Below are 14478 nucleotides of genomic sequence, written 5' to 3'. Positions count from 1 at the left end.
TCATCTGTTTGTACCGGGCGTGTCTGTTGCCAGGTAGGCCTACATGACAGCATAGACACACGTTACAACCTTGAATAATAATACAGAATTGTGACGTTATATTCTTCTTAACCTATCTTACAACTGCCTATTATTTCAATTGTTATACTGTCCTGGTTGGTTTATTGCATATACTGTATAGAAATTATGCAATATGACGTCGAGCATGACAGAGTCATCTTCATTCAAATAAATTGGTTGTGAAATCGAATTGCAGACCTGTCCCTCTGTCACCTTAGAACTGCATCTCGTAGGCAATGGTAGGTAATAAACCAACCGGAACGGTATAACAATTGAAATAACAGCATGTCTTGGTCTCAATTCAAGATGTGCAATTTGGACACACCTACTCGTTGGCTGATTTATACTTCAACAGTTCCTCAAAGCTATATCAGAAAAGCCACTATCTCATTGTTCATTGGCCCGCAGTATGCGCTTGCCCCGGGGCACTCAACTTTAGAATTGATGGGTATATGTGCCTACAAGCGTCGCGAAGTAGGCGCATATCAGTACAAAACGTTGGGGTTTTTTTATAAAAAAAAGGGTCATTATGTACAATGAAAATGAAAAAGGGGTCATTGGGTATAATATTTTGAAAACTGAAGGTGCCTGGTCATCGGGTATAGTCGGCTTCAAAAGAGGGGCATATATTGACAGGCACATACCGTCACCTCTAAAGTTGATGCCCCCGGTGCTCGAGATTATATTTTGTTCATGGCTCGGCTTTTAAAACTCCCACACGTCACAATAAGGCTATTGAAAAGTGTATAGAATAGCTAATGATAGACTGGTCCCTGCGATTAGTCGCGGACCCGAGCGACAATATAGTAAACACATCGAGTTTATAACACAAGTGACAGAAGTCGTGAATTATGGAGGGTTTCATTGAACTTCTACCAGCAAAATATGGAATAATACTAACACAAGACACCAATCGAGATGATGATACCAGCCATAATGGAAGGCTTGTATTTGACCTTCTTATGAATCCAATTTCGTGGCGAGAAGTTAAAAAGGTAATGTATATTTCAAGAAATTTGGGTTCAAAAATTCCGTATCAGCTCGTATCATCAATTCCGTAAATATGGCGTATAGAGGCACAACTTGACAATAAACTGAACTATTTAACGTAAAGGACGCACTGGATACACATAAATTTGTGTTTCCTTGCTGGCGGAATAGTTGCAAAACTCTTTTTTGTCAAAAAAGTTGGACAATTTATGAATTATGATTGGCAAAATAGCGAAAGGAAATAGACTTTTCCAACCATGTAAAACTACACTGGGTTGTTGACATGGTCGACATAAATTAAGGCATATGCATGTTCCTAAAGTAGGAGGTAAGTACTATAATTAATTGTTTAAAGTGCTCAACATACCAGCAAAAGGTCATAGGGTCATCAGAGTACAGGGACTTTGTGAAATACTGGGTACAAAAAAAAAGAGCGTGAGCCGATATGCAACATCAAATATAAAAGCCGATTTACATAATTTCCCATGACCTTACAGAAGTGATCGTGCTCAAATATAAAACTATAGAGTTTGGTCCTTGATATGCACCATCAATTGTGTACTTGTGATCAATATTGCTAGGCAAACAATCACAGCAAACATGCCAAAATCCTCCCATTTCTCCTCCATTTACACACATATAAACCCATCCCTTAACAGTGTGCAACATAAAAAGTTTTGAGATATTTTCTCAGAATATCAAGAGCAATCTTTAGTACCACTGAACAAATATTAGGCTTCTCATTTTTCACCTCTGTGAAAGGTGCTCAATTGCAGGTAGTTCCTGTGAAAAGTCTGATGTGTCAGGGTTTCTAACTGTCATGCATTTAGGCCTGTATTATGATTATAGGCCTACAGTAAAAAATAATGAAGAGAATATGTGACCGTCCACCACAAACCAGCCGTAAAGTCGGCCCCCGGTCAATTTTGTTTTATTTCGTGTTTAGAAAATATCATAAGCTTGGTTATGGTTTGTTGAACTTTGCTCCTTCAACAAAATGGTACCTTATTTCGGTTCTATGTGTGTTTCTTTTTCCACATTGCTGGTAATAAACATCAAACAGTCATAATTGGCGGTCATTTCAAATCATCCCCAAGTCAAGAAATGTCCTCTTATTGTTAATAATTATTGTTGGTTATACATACCTAGACAAAATACAATGCTTTGCAACGAACCACTTGAACAGGATTTAGCCAAAGCAAACAAAGACTAGAGCTATTTAAGAATTCTATAGACATAGGTAGAAGCTTATTATCCTCTTCAACAATAAGATTATTGATTGGTTTAAAGGTGTTTGCACTAGCAAAATGAGATACATGTAGCTCCAACTTGAGGTACCTATGAATACGACCTTCATGCACATTTTACACTGTAACTCAGAATACAATTTGCCGACTTTACGGCTGGTTTCTGGTGGACGGTCACATATGCTAGTTGCACTAAACAAGAAACTTTTCATCAGGCCTCGAAAAATGAGGAGGGCCCAAGGGCTCTCGGCCCCCGAAAATCAGTGAGGGCCCGCAAAAGATACATCCGGCGGGCCCTTTCACAAAAAATTTACCATTTATCTCACTTTTTTGTGGGGTTCATAGGTTAAAACCAATGGCCCAAATTCGGGCCCACAAAAATTTGTGAGGGCCCTCAAACAATTAAGATCAAGGGCCCAAATTTTGTGAGCCTGGAAAACGCAATTAATGTGATCAAGATAGCATAACCTGTCATCCAAAGCGAAGACATGTGAAAACATTGGATTTGTTCATATCAAAAAATCCTCAATCATCAGAAACAATCCTACAAATACAGCTCTACAGTCGGAGCAGATATCTTCGGCTTCCCATAATGCATTTCTCCCATTAATTTCCTGTACTGATTTGCTATCTGCTGCAACATGGGTCAAGCATATCCAGATCTTGCACAAATATGTTATTTCTTGACTATCAACCCATGTTTGACCAGTCTATTCTTAAAATGAAAACAAAGGGAACCTGTACAGTGTACACAGTAATTAATAGGAGTGTCATTTGATGAAATGAGGTGATATATCATGTTACAAAGGATTCTGGGAAGGGCAAGATATCTTCTTTGCTCCTCAGTGGTATTACAAGATGTATTACTTACATGTGCAACAAAACTGTTCCTAAAAGAATCCACATGTTGGGTTTGAAGGTGATGTTATGACTGGAAAGATTGAATGTCCTGATGAGGTGGTGGAGGTCCTGGGAGATATCACGAAGGGAGAGTTGCATTGGCAGCAGCACATCTGGTAACCTGGAGACAGAAAATGTTATCACTAGAAAGACTGAATATCTTGATGAGGTGATAAGGAGACGATGATTTAAGGAAGCCCCATCATGCACTGCAAACGTGTTATCACTAGAGTTTCAACTGCCACTTTACTTTTCAAATCCCATTGAACTCTGTGCAAAAGATGTTGTTTTAGAATTGCCCGTGTGTCATTATTACTTGGTCGATTTCAGATCTAAAGTGATGTATGCATGAAGGATAATTCACACCTTCTGTAGATGAAATAAAATGTGAAATCGACCAGCATTTTGAATGTGTTTTTATTGTAAATATATCAGTCCAAATTCAAATTTAGCCATGCACGTCTATACAGTGTGCGAGCAGTGGTGTCATGTTCACTCACACAGCTGTGCTAACCGCAAGTCAACACAGTGGAGTTATGGGTAGTACTTAAATCATCCTCTGGGAGGCTTAGAAGATGTCATGAAGGGATCTGGGAGAACTCTATTGAGAGGACATCTGGTAACCTGTTGAAAACAAAGTAAATGTTATGACTATACCATTTATCACACTGATGAAGCAGGGATGTCAACATATCTACAAAGTGTCTTTAAGCATGAGTGATTTGAGCGAACTCTGCCTGTTTGAAACTGTACCCCAATGAAATGCACACTTCCATCACTGCCGCATCAGGGTGAAATATTGTATAGAGAGACAAAATGTCTTGATGAGGTGATGGAGATCTTGGGAGATGTCATGTATTTATTTATTTATTTATTCTTTTTTAACCAGGGTAGCCCCTTCAGTAACTGGTACTGATCTCCAAGGGGGCCCTGAGTGACAATTTATAATTTTCATCAAATTTTGCCTGCCTTGAAAGACCTGCCTATGCTACTGGCCTAACATAATATGTGACCATCCACCATGAAGTGGTAGTAAAGTCGGCTCTAGATCATTTTCTGTTTATTGCCGATTTTGAAAGAATGCACTTTCAGCTTTAAAATGACACCTCAACCAGCTTCATCGGACATCTGGAAGTGAAGTTATGGTTCATTAAAGGTCAAATTCCTATTTTACATAGAAATCCATATACTGTTTATGATTGTATCTCAAAATGGAAAATGCCGACTTTACGACCAGTTTGTGGTGGATGGGCACATATGTGCCGCCTCCAATGTTAAAGTACCCTCTCCCTGGGAAATACCTACACTCTGTTTAGTCTGTCTATGGTGATCTTCCTCCTGATAGCCATCTGTGATTTGGAGTCAACTGGTGGTAGAATAACTCCTCTGTCTCCTCTGGTATCCTAATATAGGAAAACAAAATAATGAGGAAATAATGTCCAAGTTTTGCAAAGCTCAATGTCTGAAATATCATAATCGGGAACTTTTCTCCAATTCGCATGGGAACAGACCTCAAAAATAGATTTTAAAACTGGACATCAACACTCACATTTTGAACCGAATATTTCGGAGAAACTATTCTCCGTCATCAGCGGTGTAATGCTGTTGGCAGAATGACTGATGATTCTCTAGTGTTTCTAGATGTTGATAATGTCCTTTGTGATGGTGTTTCTAGAAGAGAATCATATATTCTGTAAAGTTCTCAGCCCCGTCCATATTTAAGGTGGGGCTGGTCTCTTGTTTGATCATTATTCAGTTCAAAAAGTGAGTGTTGTTGGCCATTTTAAAATCTTCTTAATGAGGACCACCTGAAGGCTATTACATGGCATCTTGTGGGCAATTTTTCTGTTGTGACAGAAGCAGTGGCTATAATTTTCTGCAGAAACCAAAATTGGCCAAAGGGCTTCCGCTTGGAATTGGGCTTGTTTGGAATAGGGCTTGTTTGGAATATGAACAAGAAAACAACACACTTAATTTGTGGCAATTGTGCATTATGAAATATTATCCACATCTACAAATAAAGCTATGAATATTCTGAATTTATATCAAGTTTGGGGAAAAACAGCAGAAAACAAGAAGGTCAAAAGGTGAGTTTACTATAAGCATTGGTTAGGCCTGATGACTAGGTAAGCTTAAATTTTTATTTATTTATATAAATAATAATAATATTCAATGGCTTATATTCAGGTGATACACAAATATATTGTACTAACTTGCTAAAAAATATTGTAGCTGCGACTCATACAATATTTTTAAGCTTGTGCAATTATATTCTTGCATCACCCTCAAAACTATTCAATATTATATAAATATTGATGAGAAAAAGACTGCACCATGGCATTGATTAGTAAACCTACTTGTTGGTTTACTATAACTTGTCCATACCTCTTGGACATCCTTGACCAGTTCCTCTGCTTCCAACTGTGTTTGCTGGTTTCCTTTCACCGGTTTACCATAATAAAACTTGTTCACCTTCAAAGCAAACTCCTCTGTTTCTTTCCTGAGTTTCTCAATATCTGGCAATGGCTGTGAAGGTGGACCTACAGAAAACACACAATAAATCTAATTGTTAGTCTAGCTGAGTTTGTATTCATTGAGAAATCCAAGTACGGTAATTAAAATAATTATCGGATCCGACAATTTACGTGCATAGCATTGTGGGACGCTATCGGTAGTCGAAAGTCTAGTCTCTGCCACCGCCGGTTTGAATCCGCTCGCCGATCTCGCTGAACAGAGTGCGATATCAAATATATGGCTGCGAAGACTATAGTCTGTCTTGTCTCAAGTTGACAGTAACACATGTCGGATTTCACAGTGGCCAATTTGAATCAATGTGTTTGCGCCAATTCGCACTTCTATGCGTATGTATATGCCCTGCAGGCGTGCGATTCAAATCTGCCACTGCAAAATCCAACATGGCATTACTCTCAACTTGAGACAAGACAGGCTATAGTTGAAGTCCTGCCATACACATGCCCTCTCAGACAGGAGTGTTCATGAATTTTATTCCTAGATTCTTGGTTCCATCATCAAAGATGCTTCCAACTGCATCAACTGGGAAGTTACATGTATATTCTATCGGGTTGTACTATCGATCGCCCAGTATCAAACATACCATTTGTGTCGAAGGTCATCGAAAAACACGCTGTCAATAACATCAATGATTACATGACCAGAGAAAATCTATGTGAACCCTTACAGGACTTGTAGGTTTGTGGTAAGACAATAAAACCTTCTGAGAATGTCCGTAATCTGGGAGATGTCTTTGACACTTCAATGACAATGTCATCTCACATCTAGACTATGCCATAGTCAATTTTTGCTAAATAAAAATATGTTATTAATCATGATGAACGCATTCAGTTGAACTCGAAATTACATTGATATTTATTACATCAAAATACTAGTATAAAATGGTTATGAAAAAGTTTATATAATTATATTTGTGACAGTAAAAGTAAAGTATACATAGGCTTATATTATTGAATGCAACATATCATAAAGGCATAACTATATGGCACTTCAATACTGAACAATTCTAATTTTAGAATCTGCCAGTTTATTATAATAATAATAATAATAAAGAAACATTTATGAAGCGCTTAAAACATAAGTCGCTAAGCGCTTTACACAGCATGCCTTAATTACAAAAATTATACAACAAAATACAAGTACAACAAAAATGATATACCGGAAGCGATTTACAAAGCATTATATAGGCCCTTAATACAAAATTACATATCAAAATAACATAAACTACACCAAAACTATATAAAGCAGGTAATATTGAAACAAAATTATAGCAATATTAAAATAGTCGTAGCAGAATTCAATCAATATCATCGTAAAAATCAATGTACATGAACGTATGCAACAGAGTTTAAAAAGAAAACCACCGGGGTTTTCGATAAAAAGCAGGAGAAACATCCGTGGGCCCGTCACACGCAGTACCCGGTTTCCACGTTGTAGGGCCAGAGCCAAAATTCCCGTTTGTGGCGGGACGGAATTTTGATAGGCCTTTTAAATTGTAGCTCTGTGCCTGTTTATTTTATGGATTCTTTATGTTCTTAATATAAACAAGTAAGTTACAGACTACATTCACACACAAGAAAAATAGTCCTAAGAATCAACACGTTGCCACGGTAACACAAATTCATTGATGTGGCGGGACGGAATGATAAACTTCATGTATTTGTGAACACAGCACATTTGTTGAATTTTTATCAAAAGTACTGGGATAAAACATTTGTTTCTAACATTGGTATTTACTTCAACTATCCTTCTTTTTGTTATGGGAGGAATTATAAAATTCACCCCCCTTCTTTATAGTAACGTTCATTAATTTTTAAAAATCATGTCAATGTGGCGGGACGGAATGTGGCGGGACGGAATTTTGTCCACCATGTCAAAATCAAGAAAAAAAGCAATTGATTCACTTTAAAACTGACAAAATTGTTTTTTCTTTCACTTCCAATGAAAAATTATTGCAAAATATTGACTGAGAAAGAAATTTTTCATAGATTCCTGAACTTAAAAAATCATCTCAAAATGTGGCGGCGCCGTGTTTTACACCAAAAACCCTGAAAATAGCATTATTGCTGGCATCCTACCACAAAAGGCCTGAAATAGAAGAAGTTAAAATGGTTTTGAGCCTAGCAAAGTTGATGAATTCAATTTTTATGTACTCAGGAATGTTTATTACCATATTAGTTGATATTTTGGAAAGTTTTGACTAAAATTATTTTTTTCGTCCCTTCCGAACGTAAAAAATCACCTCAAAATGTGGCGGACGGAATTTTACACATATTTTAATTTATTTCTTTATTTTTGCAAAGTCCACTGACATTTTTTTTAGTGCTGAAATTATCTATACAGAAGACCTTTATAATACCATAAACAAAAAAATCCTATCTTTTTTAAATATGCAGTAACATCAAATTTAACAATTCCGTCCCGCCACACCGAGAGGGCGCTACGTGTGTATTTTATTGCTTGTATTCCAAAATTGACGGGCAAATTTTACTTTTTTTTTGCCGATTCATAATCTTTGGTAAGTGGTCTATTAAACCAGAGGAGAAATTCACTCCTGTAACAATTTCTAAATTTTAGGTTGAGTGATGACCATTTTTGGCTCTGGCCCTGTACGATAATATTAAAAATGACAATGCGATAAAGAAGTAAGGGGAGAGGTTGCTAGTACTTCACCCTTTTATGGATACACATATCCAAAATTATAAATACAAATGGCAAGGCATCAAATGGCAAGGCATAAATAATAGCGCACACTAAACAGATTGGACACACAAAACATGGTAACAGGGGAGAGGTTGCTAGCACTTCACCCTTTATGGATACACAGATCCAAAATATATAAATGGCAAGTCATCAAAAGCAGACACAAAAAACAGAGCATGTTAAAAAGGGGAGAGGTTGCCAGCACTTCACCCTATAAATAAGGATACACAGATCCAATATCAAAATATATACACAATAAAAACCATGGTGGTAAACTGATGTTTTAACAACAAATTCAGATTAACAAGCGTAGCAACTGCGAAAAAGATGCGTTTTGAGGCGTGATTTGAAAATTGATAATGTTTATTATCCGAGTTAAAAATCGACTATGGACTTTCACTTTTACCCCGGGATTTCGTTCTCTAAAACACACTGTCAAATATACAACTTGTTTATTAATCAAATCTAACCACAAGACTAAGCATGGTGGTACAATACGCGCTAGATGCGTACGTTCATCCACCAACTTTCGCGCCAGCACAAAAGCGCCGCATTCCATAGATAATTGTATACCATGTATAGTTAATGGTAATGGTACGTGTCGGGAGGATTTAAACAATAACGAGATCTAGGCGACCAATCACAAGCCAGATCCATTTAAAGATGCATTACATCATGGCTAATTTTAGTAGGCCAGGAATCTGACAATCTCATCCATAGAAGCTCAAAGACAGCCGTGTTAAGCATGTAAACCACAATCCAAAGTCAGTAGTCCACTTGGGAAGTTAACTGAGGGAGTACGGTGACTGAAAAGATCAGATGTGAAAATCTATCAATTGTGCACAAATAATTGAATCAGAGTTTTAAGCTTAAATGTAATAGCCAGAGTATGCACAATAGCAAGTGGACTACAGAGAAGTCTATCTCACATCACAAGTCTCTGCACCAGTCTCAACTACCAACCCAGAAATATAACGCGCACTCGCAAATATCTAGACTTTGATTCTTGTCATTCTGTCATGGGCTCTAGTTCTGTCAAGACTCGATTATGGTAATGCTTTATTGCTTGGCGCCAACACAACGGACATCAACCGTCTCCAACGCATACAAAACTGGTCTGCGAAGTTAATTTGTGGTGCGCTGAAATTTGACCGTACCATGCCGTGCTTACATGTACACCAACTGCACTGGCTACCTGTCAAAGACCATATAACATTTAAGATCATTGTTCTTGTCTACAAGTGCTTCCATGGAGCTGCGCCTGACTACACATCCAGATTCTCATTCACGGTTTACCACAGCGGCAGATTACCCTCGCGGCTACACCTGGTGTAGCCCTGAAGCTACACCTTAATAGAGCTACTCTGAAGCTACTTCGAAGTAGTTACACCTTACATGTAGCAAACCCCATAGTGGATGCACCATATCAGAGTTACTTCGCCGCTACTCCATCCATTGTCTGTCTGTGATCCAACTCCGGTGCTACACTAGTGCCAACTCTAGATATGCCATATCGGAGCTACTCCAAACATATATTTGAAAAATAATAAAAAAAGAAAGAAAGAAAGAACAAAAATCCCTAATAAAAGCATACAATAAAGCTAAATTGAGAAAAATAGCAATTCAATCACACATTTTTTTACGGAGTACCTCTAGAGGTACTCCGCTATAGGCTGTCTCTCACGGGAGGTACACCGTGGAAAACCGGATAGGAGTAGTCCACGGATTTTTGACTCGCGTTACGGTGCACCTCTTCAGAGTAGCCCTGGGGCTAATCCGGAGTAGCTCCAGAGTACATCCAGTGAGAAATTGGATGTGTATCTAGCATTTTGCATGACTCTGTAACAGCTGCCACGAGCTGGTCTTCGTTCAGCTTCTGACATCACCCTGCTATCCGAATTCACTCCTACTAAAACACTCATATCTGCTCATAACCGGACTTTCACATATATCGCCCGGCACATCTGGAACAACTTACCAGCTGAAATCAGAAGCTGTGACCCACTTGCTAAGTTCAAAAGATGTCTAAAAACACACTTGTATCCAAATAATGAATTGCAGTAATGATTTTGCTTGTATTGTATATATTTGCCATTTTCACCGGTTCATACTGCTCTTTGATCTTGATGTAACAGCGCTATATTTTAAAAGTACATTTAAAAATGTACTTTTGTATGTATGTAGGTAGGGGTGTGTGTGTATGTATGTACAGTATAATGAAGATACATACTAGTATTTACATGTACCAACGACAAAATGCAGACATAACATCAAACTATATAATTATACTATGAAATTTGTATATACGTAGTGGCAGATAAAATAATGAAGGAGTGTAACTTCAACGCTACACCATTTTTTGCTCACCGGGAACATTTTTACTTGGTCGACTAGTGTCTTCAGCAGATAGCAATGCTGTGATATCTTGTCTACAATTCACCTTTTCGGTAAATCCCATAAGCCTTTGCGAGTACACCTGAGAACTCGTCATTTTATGTGACGCCGACTTGCAATGCACAGTAATGATGTTCGATAAACGATGTGCGCATCAGCGCAGATCGGCGTGACGTAAAATGGCGAGTTCTCAGGTGTACTCGCAAAGGCTTATGGGATTTACCGAAAAAGGTGAATCGTAATATCCTAACATCATATATGACATCATACTATCAATTACATGACGTCATCAAAAATGACAATCCCGATTGTAGACAAAATATCATCACAGCATCCCCATCTGCTAAAGATGCTAGTTGACCCAGCGAAAATGTTCCAGGTGAACGAACAAATAGTGAAGTGCTGAAGTTAAATTTACTCTTATTTTTTATAATAATATACTGAAAGCGAAACTTACCTTCATCCGAGTCATCATCTGAATCAAGTCCTTCTCTTCTTCCCCTGCTCTGTTCTGCTCCCAACTTTGCAGGTGTCTGTGAGGAAGTATCACTTGATGTTTTACTATCCTTTGCCATTGATGAGCTTCTGTCTGATTCATTATTTTCCTCACCTTTGAGAAATTTCAATGTGTTTTCTGTCCTCCACTCCAAGAGCGTGACTTGGATCAGTTTCAATGGTAATGGTGACACTGGTTGTGTTACAACTTTCTTGGGTTCCTTCTTTGATTTGGTTTTCTTCTTCTGCTTTACTACTGTAGCTACAGCAACTGTTTTTTGATCTTGTTTGTCAGCAACTGTTTTTTGATCTTGTTTATCAGCAACTGTATTTTGATCTTGTTTGACAGTGTCACTACTATCCAACATCTCTGCTTCATGACTAAGTTGTATTTGTTTTGAACCAGGTGTCTCTTGTGATGAAACAGTTTGGTGAAATGGTTGTTTGTGTACACTGTCAGATATTGTTTCCTCAACTTCATTTTTAACATCTGGAACTTTGCTTTCTGTGTGGTTCTTCTTCATATCATCTGTCTGATCAGATATCATCTCACTTGTACCAGGATTCTCTTCATCTTTTTTACTAACTTCCATTTTCCTCTGTTCTTCTTCCACTTTCCTCTTATTTTCCTCCACTTTCCTCTTATCTTGCTCCATCTTCCTCTTATCATCTTCCACTTCCATCTTCCTTTGAGAATCCACATCAGCTGCAATCTTGGCAAGCTGCTTCAGTCTTTCCTTCCTTACTGATTCACCAAAGGTCAGAGTTGAAAGGTCATCTGATACCATGTCCATAACCTCTTTCTCCGACACACTTGGTTCACCTGTACCGGCATTGTCGGCATCGTGTGATTGGATGTCACTCTCCTGGATTTTCTTCTGGAAGCTGATTTCATCCTCGTAAACTAAAGATGATGTGTTGGATTTTGTCTGCGAGTCTCTTGACAACAACTGCACATCTGGAGGTCTGAAAAATAGAGAATAAAGTACAGTGTGATAAGGCAAGTGACGTATTAAGGGTTGGAAAAAATAACAAAAATTTGTCCCAAAAGTGAAACTATTACTGATACAATTTTGAAAGGGAGGAGGGAAGGGCGGCAGATCCAAAACTGCCCATGGGGATGGGAACACTGGTTATTGACAAAGGGGTATCATGCGTGAGCACAAAGTTCAGCACCATGAGATATGTCTCAGGGTTAGTATACAGTAGGAACAGTACACAATCAGTCAACTTTCAGTGTCAAATTTGGAATCAAATAGCAAAACGGTGTCGTGTATATAATGGTGCGTCTTTTGTTATTATGCTGCTATCAATTACCTCTATTATTGTTATATACAGCTGAAACTAAATTGCAAATATTTGATGTATTCAATGTTTTCTGTGATTAAATCACATTGTCAATGGTCAGTGTTTTTTCAGCACCTCTTCTCTGCATAATAAGGGATGACAGGAATCATATTTTCCCAGATGGTTTTATCCATTTACACTAAAAAACTGGTGTACAACATACTTCTTAATGTTGAGCTTATAGGAAATGAGTTAAGAAGGCCAATAATTGCACATAAAGGTTTTGTGGTTCTTGAATTACAGTCATTAGTATATCAAAACAAAAGGTTTGGGCATTTTCCCCTCCAAATAAAAAATCATGCACATGGCCCGAATATGACACCTCTTATATCAAGCCTTGAGATCTACTTTTACAGAGAACACATACCATTTCTCTTGTGTGTCAGCTTTATTTGTCTCAATATTTGAGTGCAAACACTGCTATGTCAAGCTCCCCTCCAACCCCCCTTAAGTCTTGTATCTTACCTGTCCTTTTCTCTAGTCCATACTGGTGATTCTGAAAGCTGGGTGCAGTAATACTTGGAAGCCTTGTAGCAATATGCACTGCAAAAATTCTACAAATGAAAAAGGTAATTTCAGTATGTTAATGAGAAAAATATGATCTCTTATTTGATATCAATTTATTTCATGATCATGATTAGTATCATTAATTTTTTCAGGAGCAGGAATGCGTGAAATTGGATTCGTCTATACATAGGTTTTTTGAATTAGATTTTCCAAATATATCAGGTCACCTTTCTTTAAAACTCCCCTCAACATCAAGGCTTCCAGTGTTACACTAAAATATTACTCTTCTAGGGTTATACAAAAGTTTGCGATTTTAAAATCTATTGTGCTTTGAATCCAAATACCTACCTTTCTGTCCGTGATATCGTAGACTTTGTTAGTTTTCATACTGATATGATATTTTTGTTTCGGTACACTGGTTAGTGGGTTATTACATATAGGATAACCACACTGCTTAACTATTGCCCTCTCCTGTACCACATCTGTATAATGACTTGGAGTTATGAATTTAGCCTGCAAGGGAAAAGAATATGTACACAATACTCAAGTTAAAGCCATATTATAACATTTCTGTGTTAGCTTTTACTGTCAGATATGTCCACTTTTAATTATGAGCCGAACAAGTTAGGTAAAGCTAGGGCTGCTAAGAATACGCTGATTGCGCTTATTTGCGCCGCAATTTATGTATTTTGGCTCCAATTATGCTTTTTTGACATTTTTGAAAAAATCTAAAAAAATAATTTTTTTTTTTTTTTTGCGATTTTTAATTTTTTTCGCGGATTTGGAGTCTCTGGACCTAACATCAAGTGCTACCATCATATAAAAAAAAAATTTAAAAAAAAAGGCGTTTTTTGGGAAATCGGGGTGCGTTTTTTGGCCTCCAAAATCGCGTATTTTTAGCAGGCCTAGCCCTAGGTAAAGCAAAGAAAATTGGAATTTACAACTAGCGCCAATGCGTTTTACTCCTGCGGTTGTAATACGGTGCGATCCTCGGGGTGTGTGTGTATGTGTGTCCCGCACGCCGTGTACGTACTGTATTACGTGTTCAACTAACGTGTTCAACTAATATTTCCATCGTAATAAAACTACAGCACCTAAAGTCTTGATATTTTCAGAGTATCTTTGTTTAAGTACATTTAAATTGTGTAAAAACCAGAATTAAAAAAAAATTGAGGGTGTTCTCCTCAGCAAATGTTATAATATGGCTTTAATATACATGTAGCACAATACGTTTTTGCACTCATGTTAATACAGAAATTTTGACAAAGTGACCATGATCAGAAAATAAAAATCAATATCTTTA

General features: G+C 37.6%; 1 protein-coding gene across 1 annotated transcript in view; it reads right to left on the bottom strand.

The window, feature by feature from the left end:
- Positions 1-14478, bottom strand: part of LOC140138320 (putative RNA polymerase II subunit B1 CTD phosphatase RPAP2) — a 179154-nt gene that overhangs the window by 152799 nt on the left and 11877 nt on the right. Inside the window, exons 3-8 of the mRNA XM_072160229.1 lie at positions 13524-13688; positions 13134-13222; positions 11284-12287; positions 5583-5737; positions 4503-4600; positions 3169-3318 (exon numbers count right to left, since the gene is read on the bottom strand). Of these exons, the coding sequence (XP_072016330.1) occupies positions 3169-3318; positions 4503-4600; positions 5583-5737; positions 11284-12287; positions 13134-13222; positions 13524-13688 (1661 nt within the window). The remainder of the gene's footprint in view (positions 1-3168; positions 3319-4502; positions 4601-5582; positions 5738-11283; positions 12288-13133; positions 13223-13523; positions 13689-14478) is intronic.

The sequence above is a fragment of the Amphiura filiformis genome, chromosome 17, assembly GCF_039555335.1.
Source record: "Amphiura filiformis chromosome 17, Afil_fr2py, whole genome shotgun sequence".
Taxonomy (NCBI): Eukaryota; Metazoa; Echinodermata; class Ophiuroidea; order Amphilepidida; family Amphiuridae; genus Amphiura; species Amphiura filiformis.
Note: the sequence above shows the minus strand (reverse complement) of the source record. Positions and strands in the feature narration are given on the sequence as shown.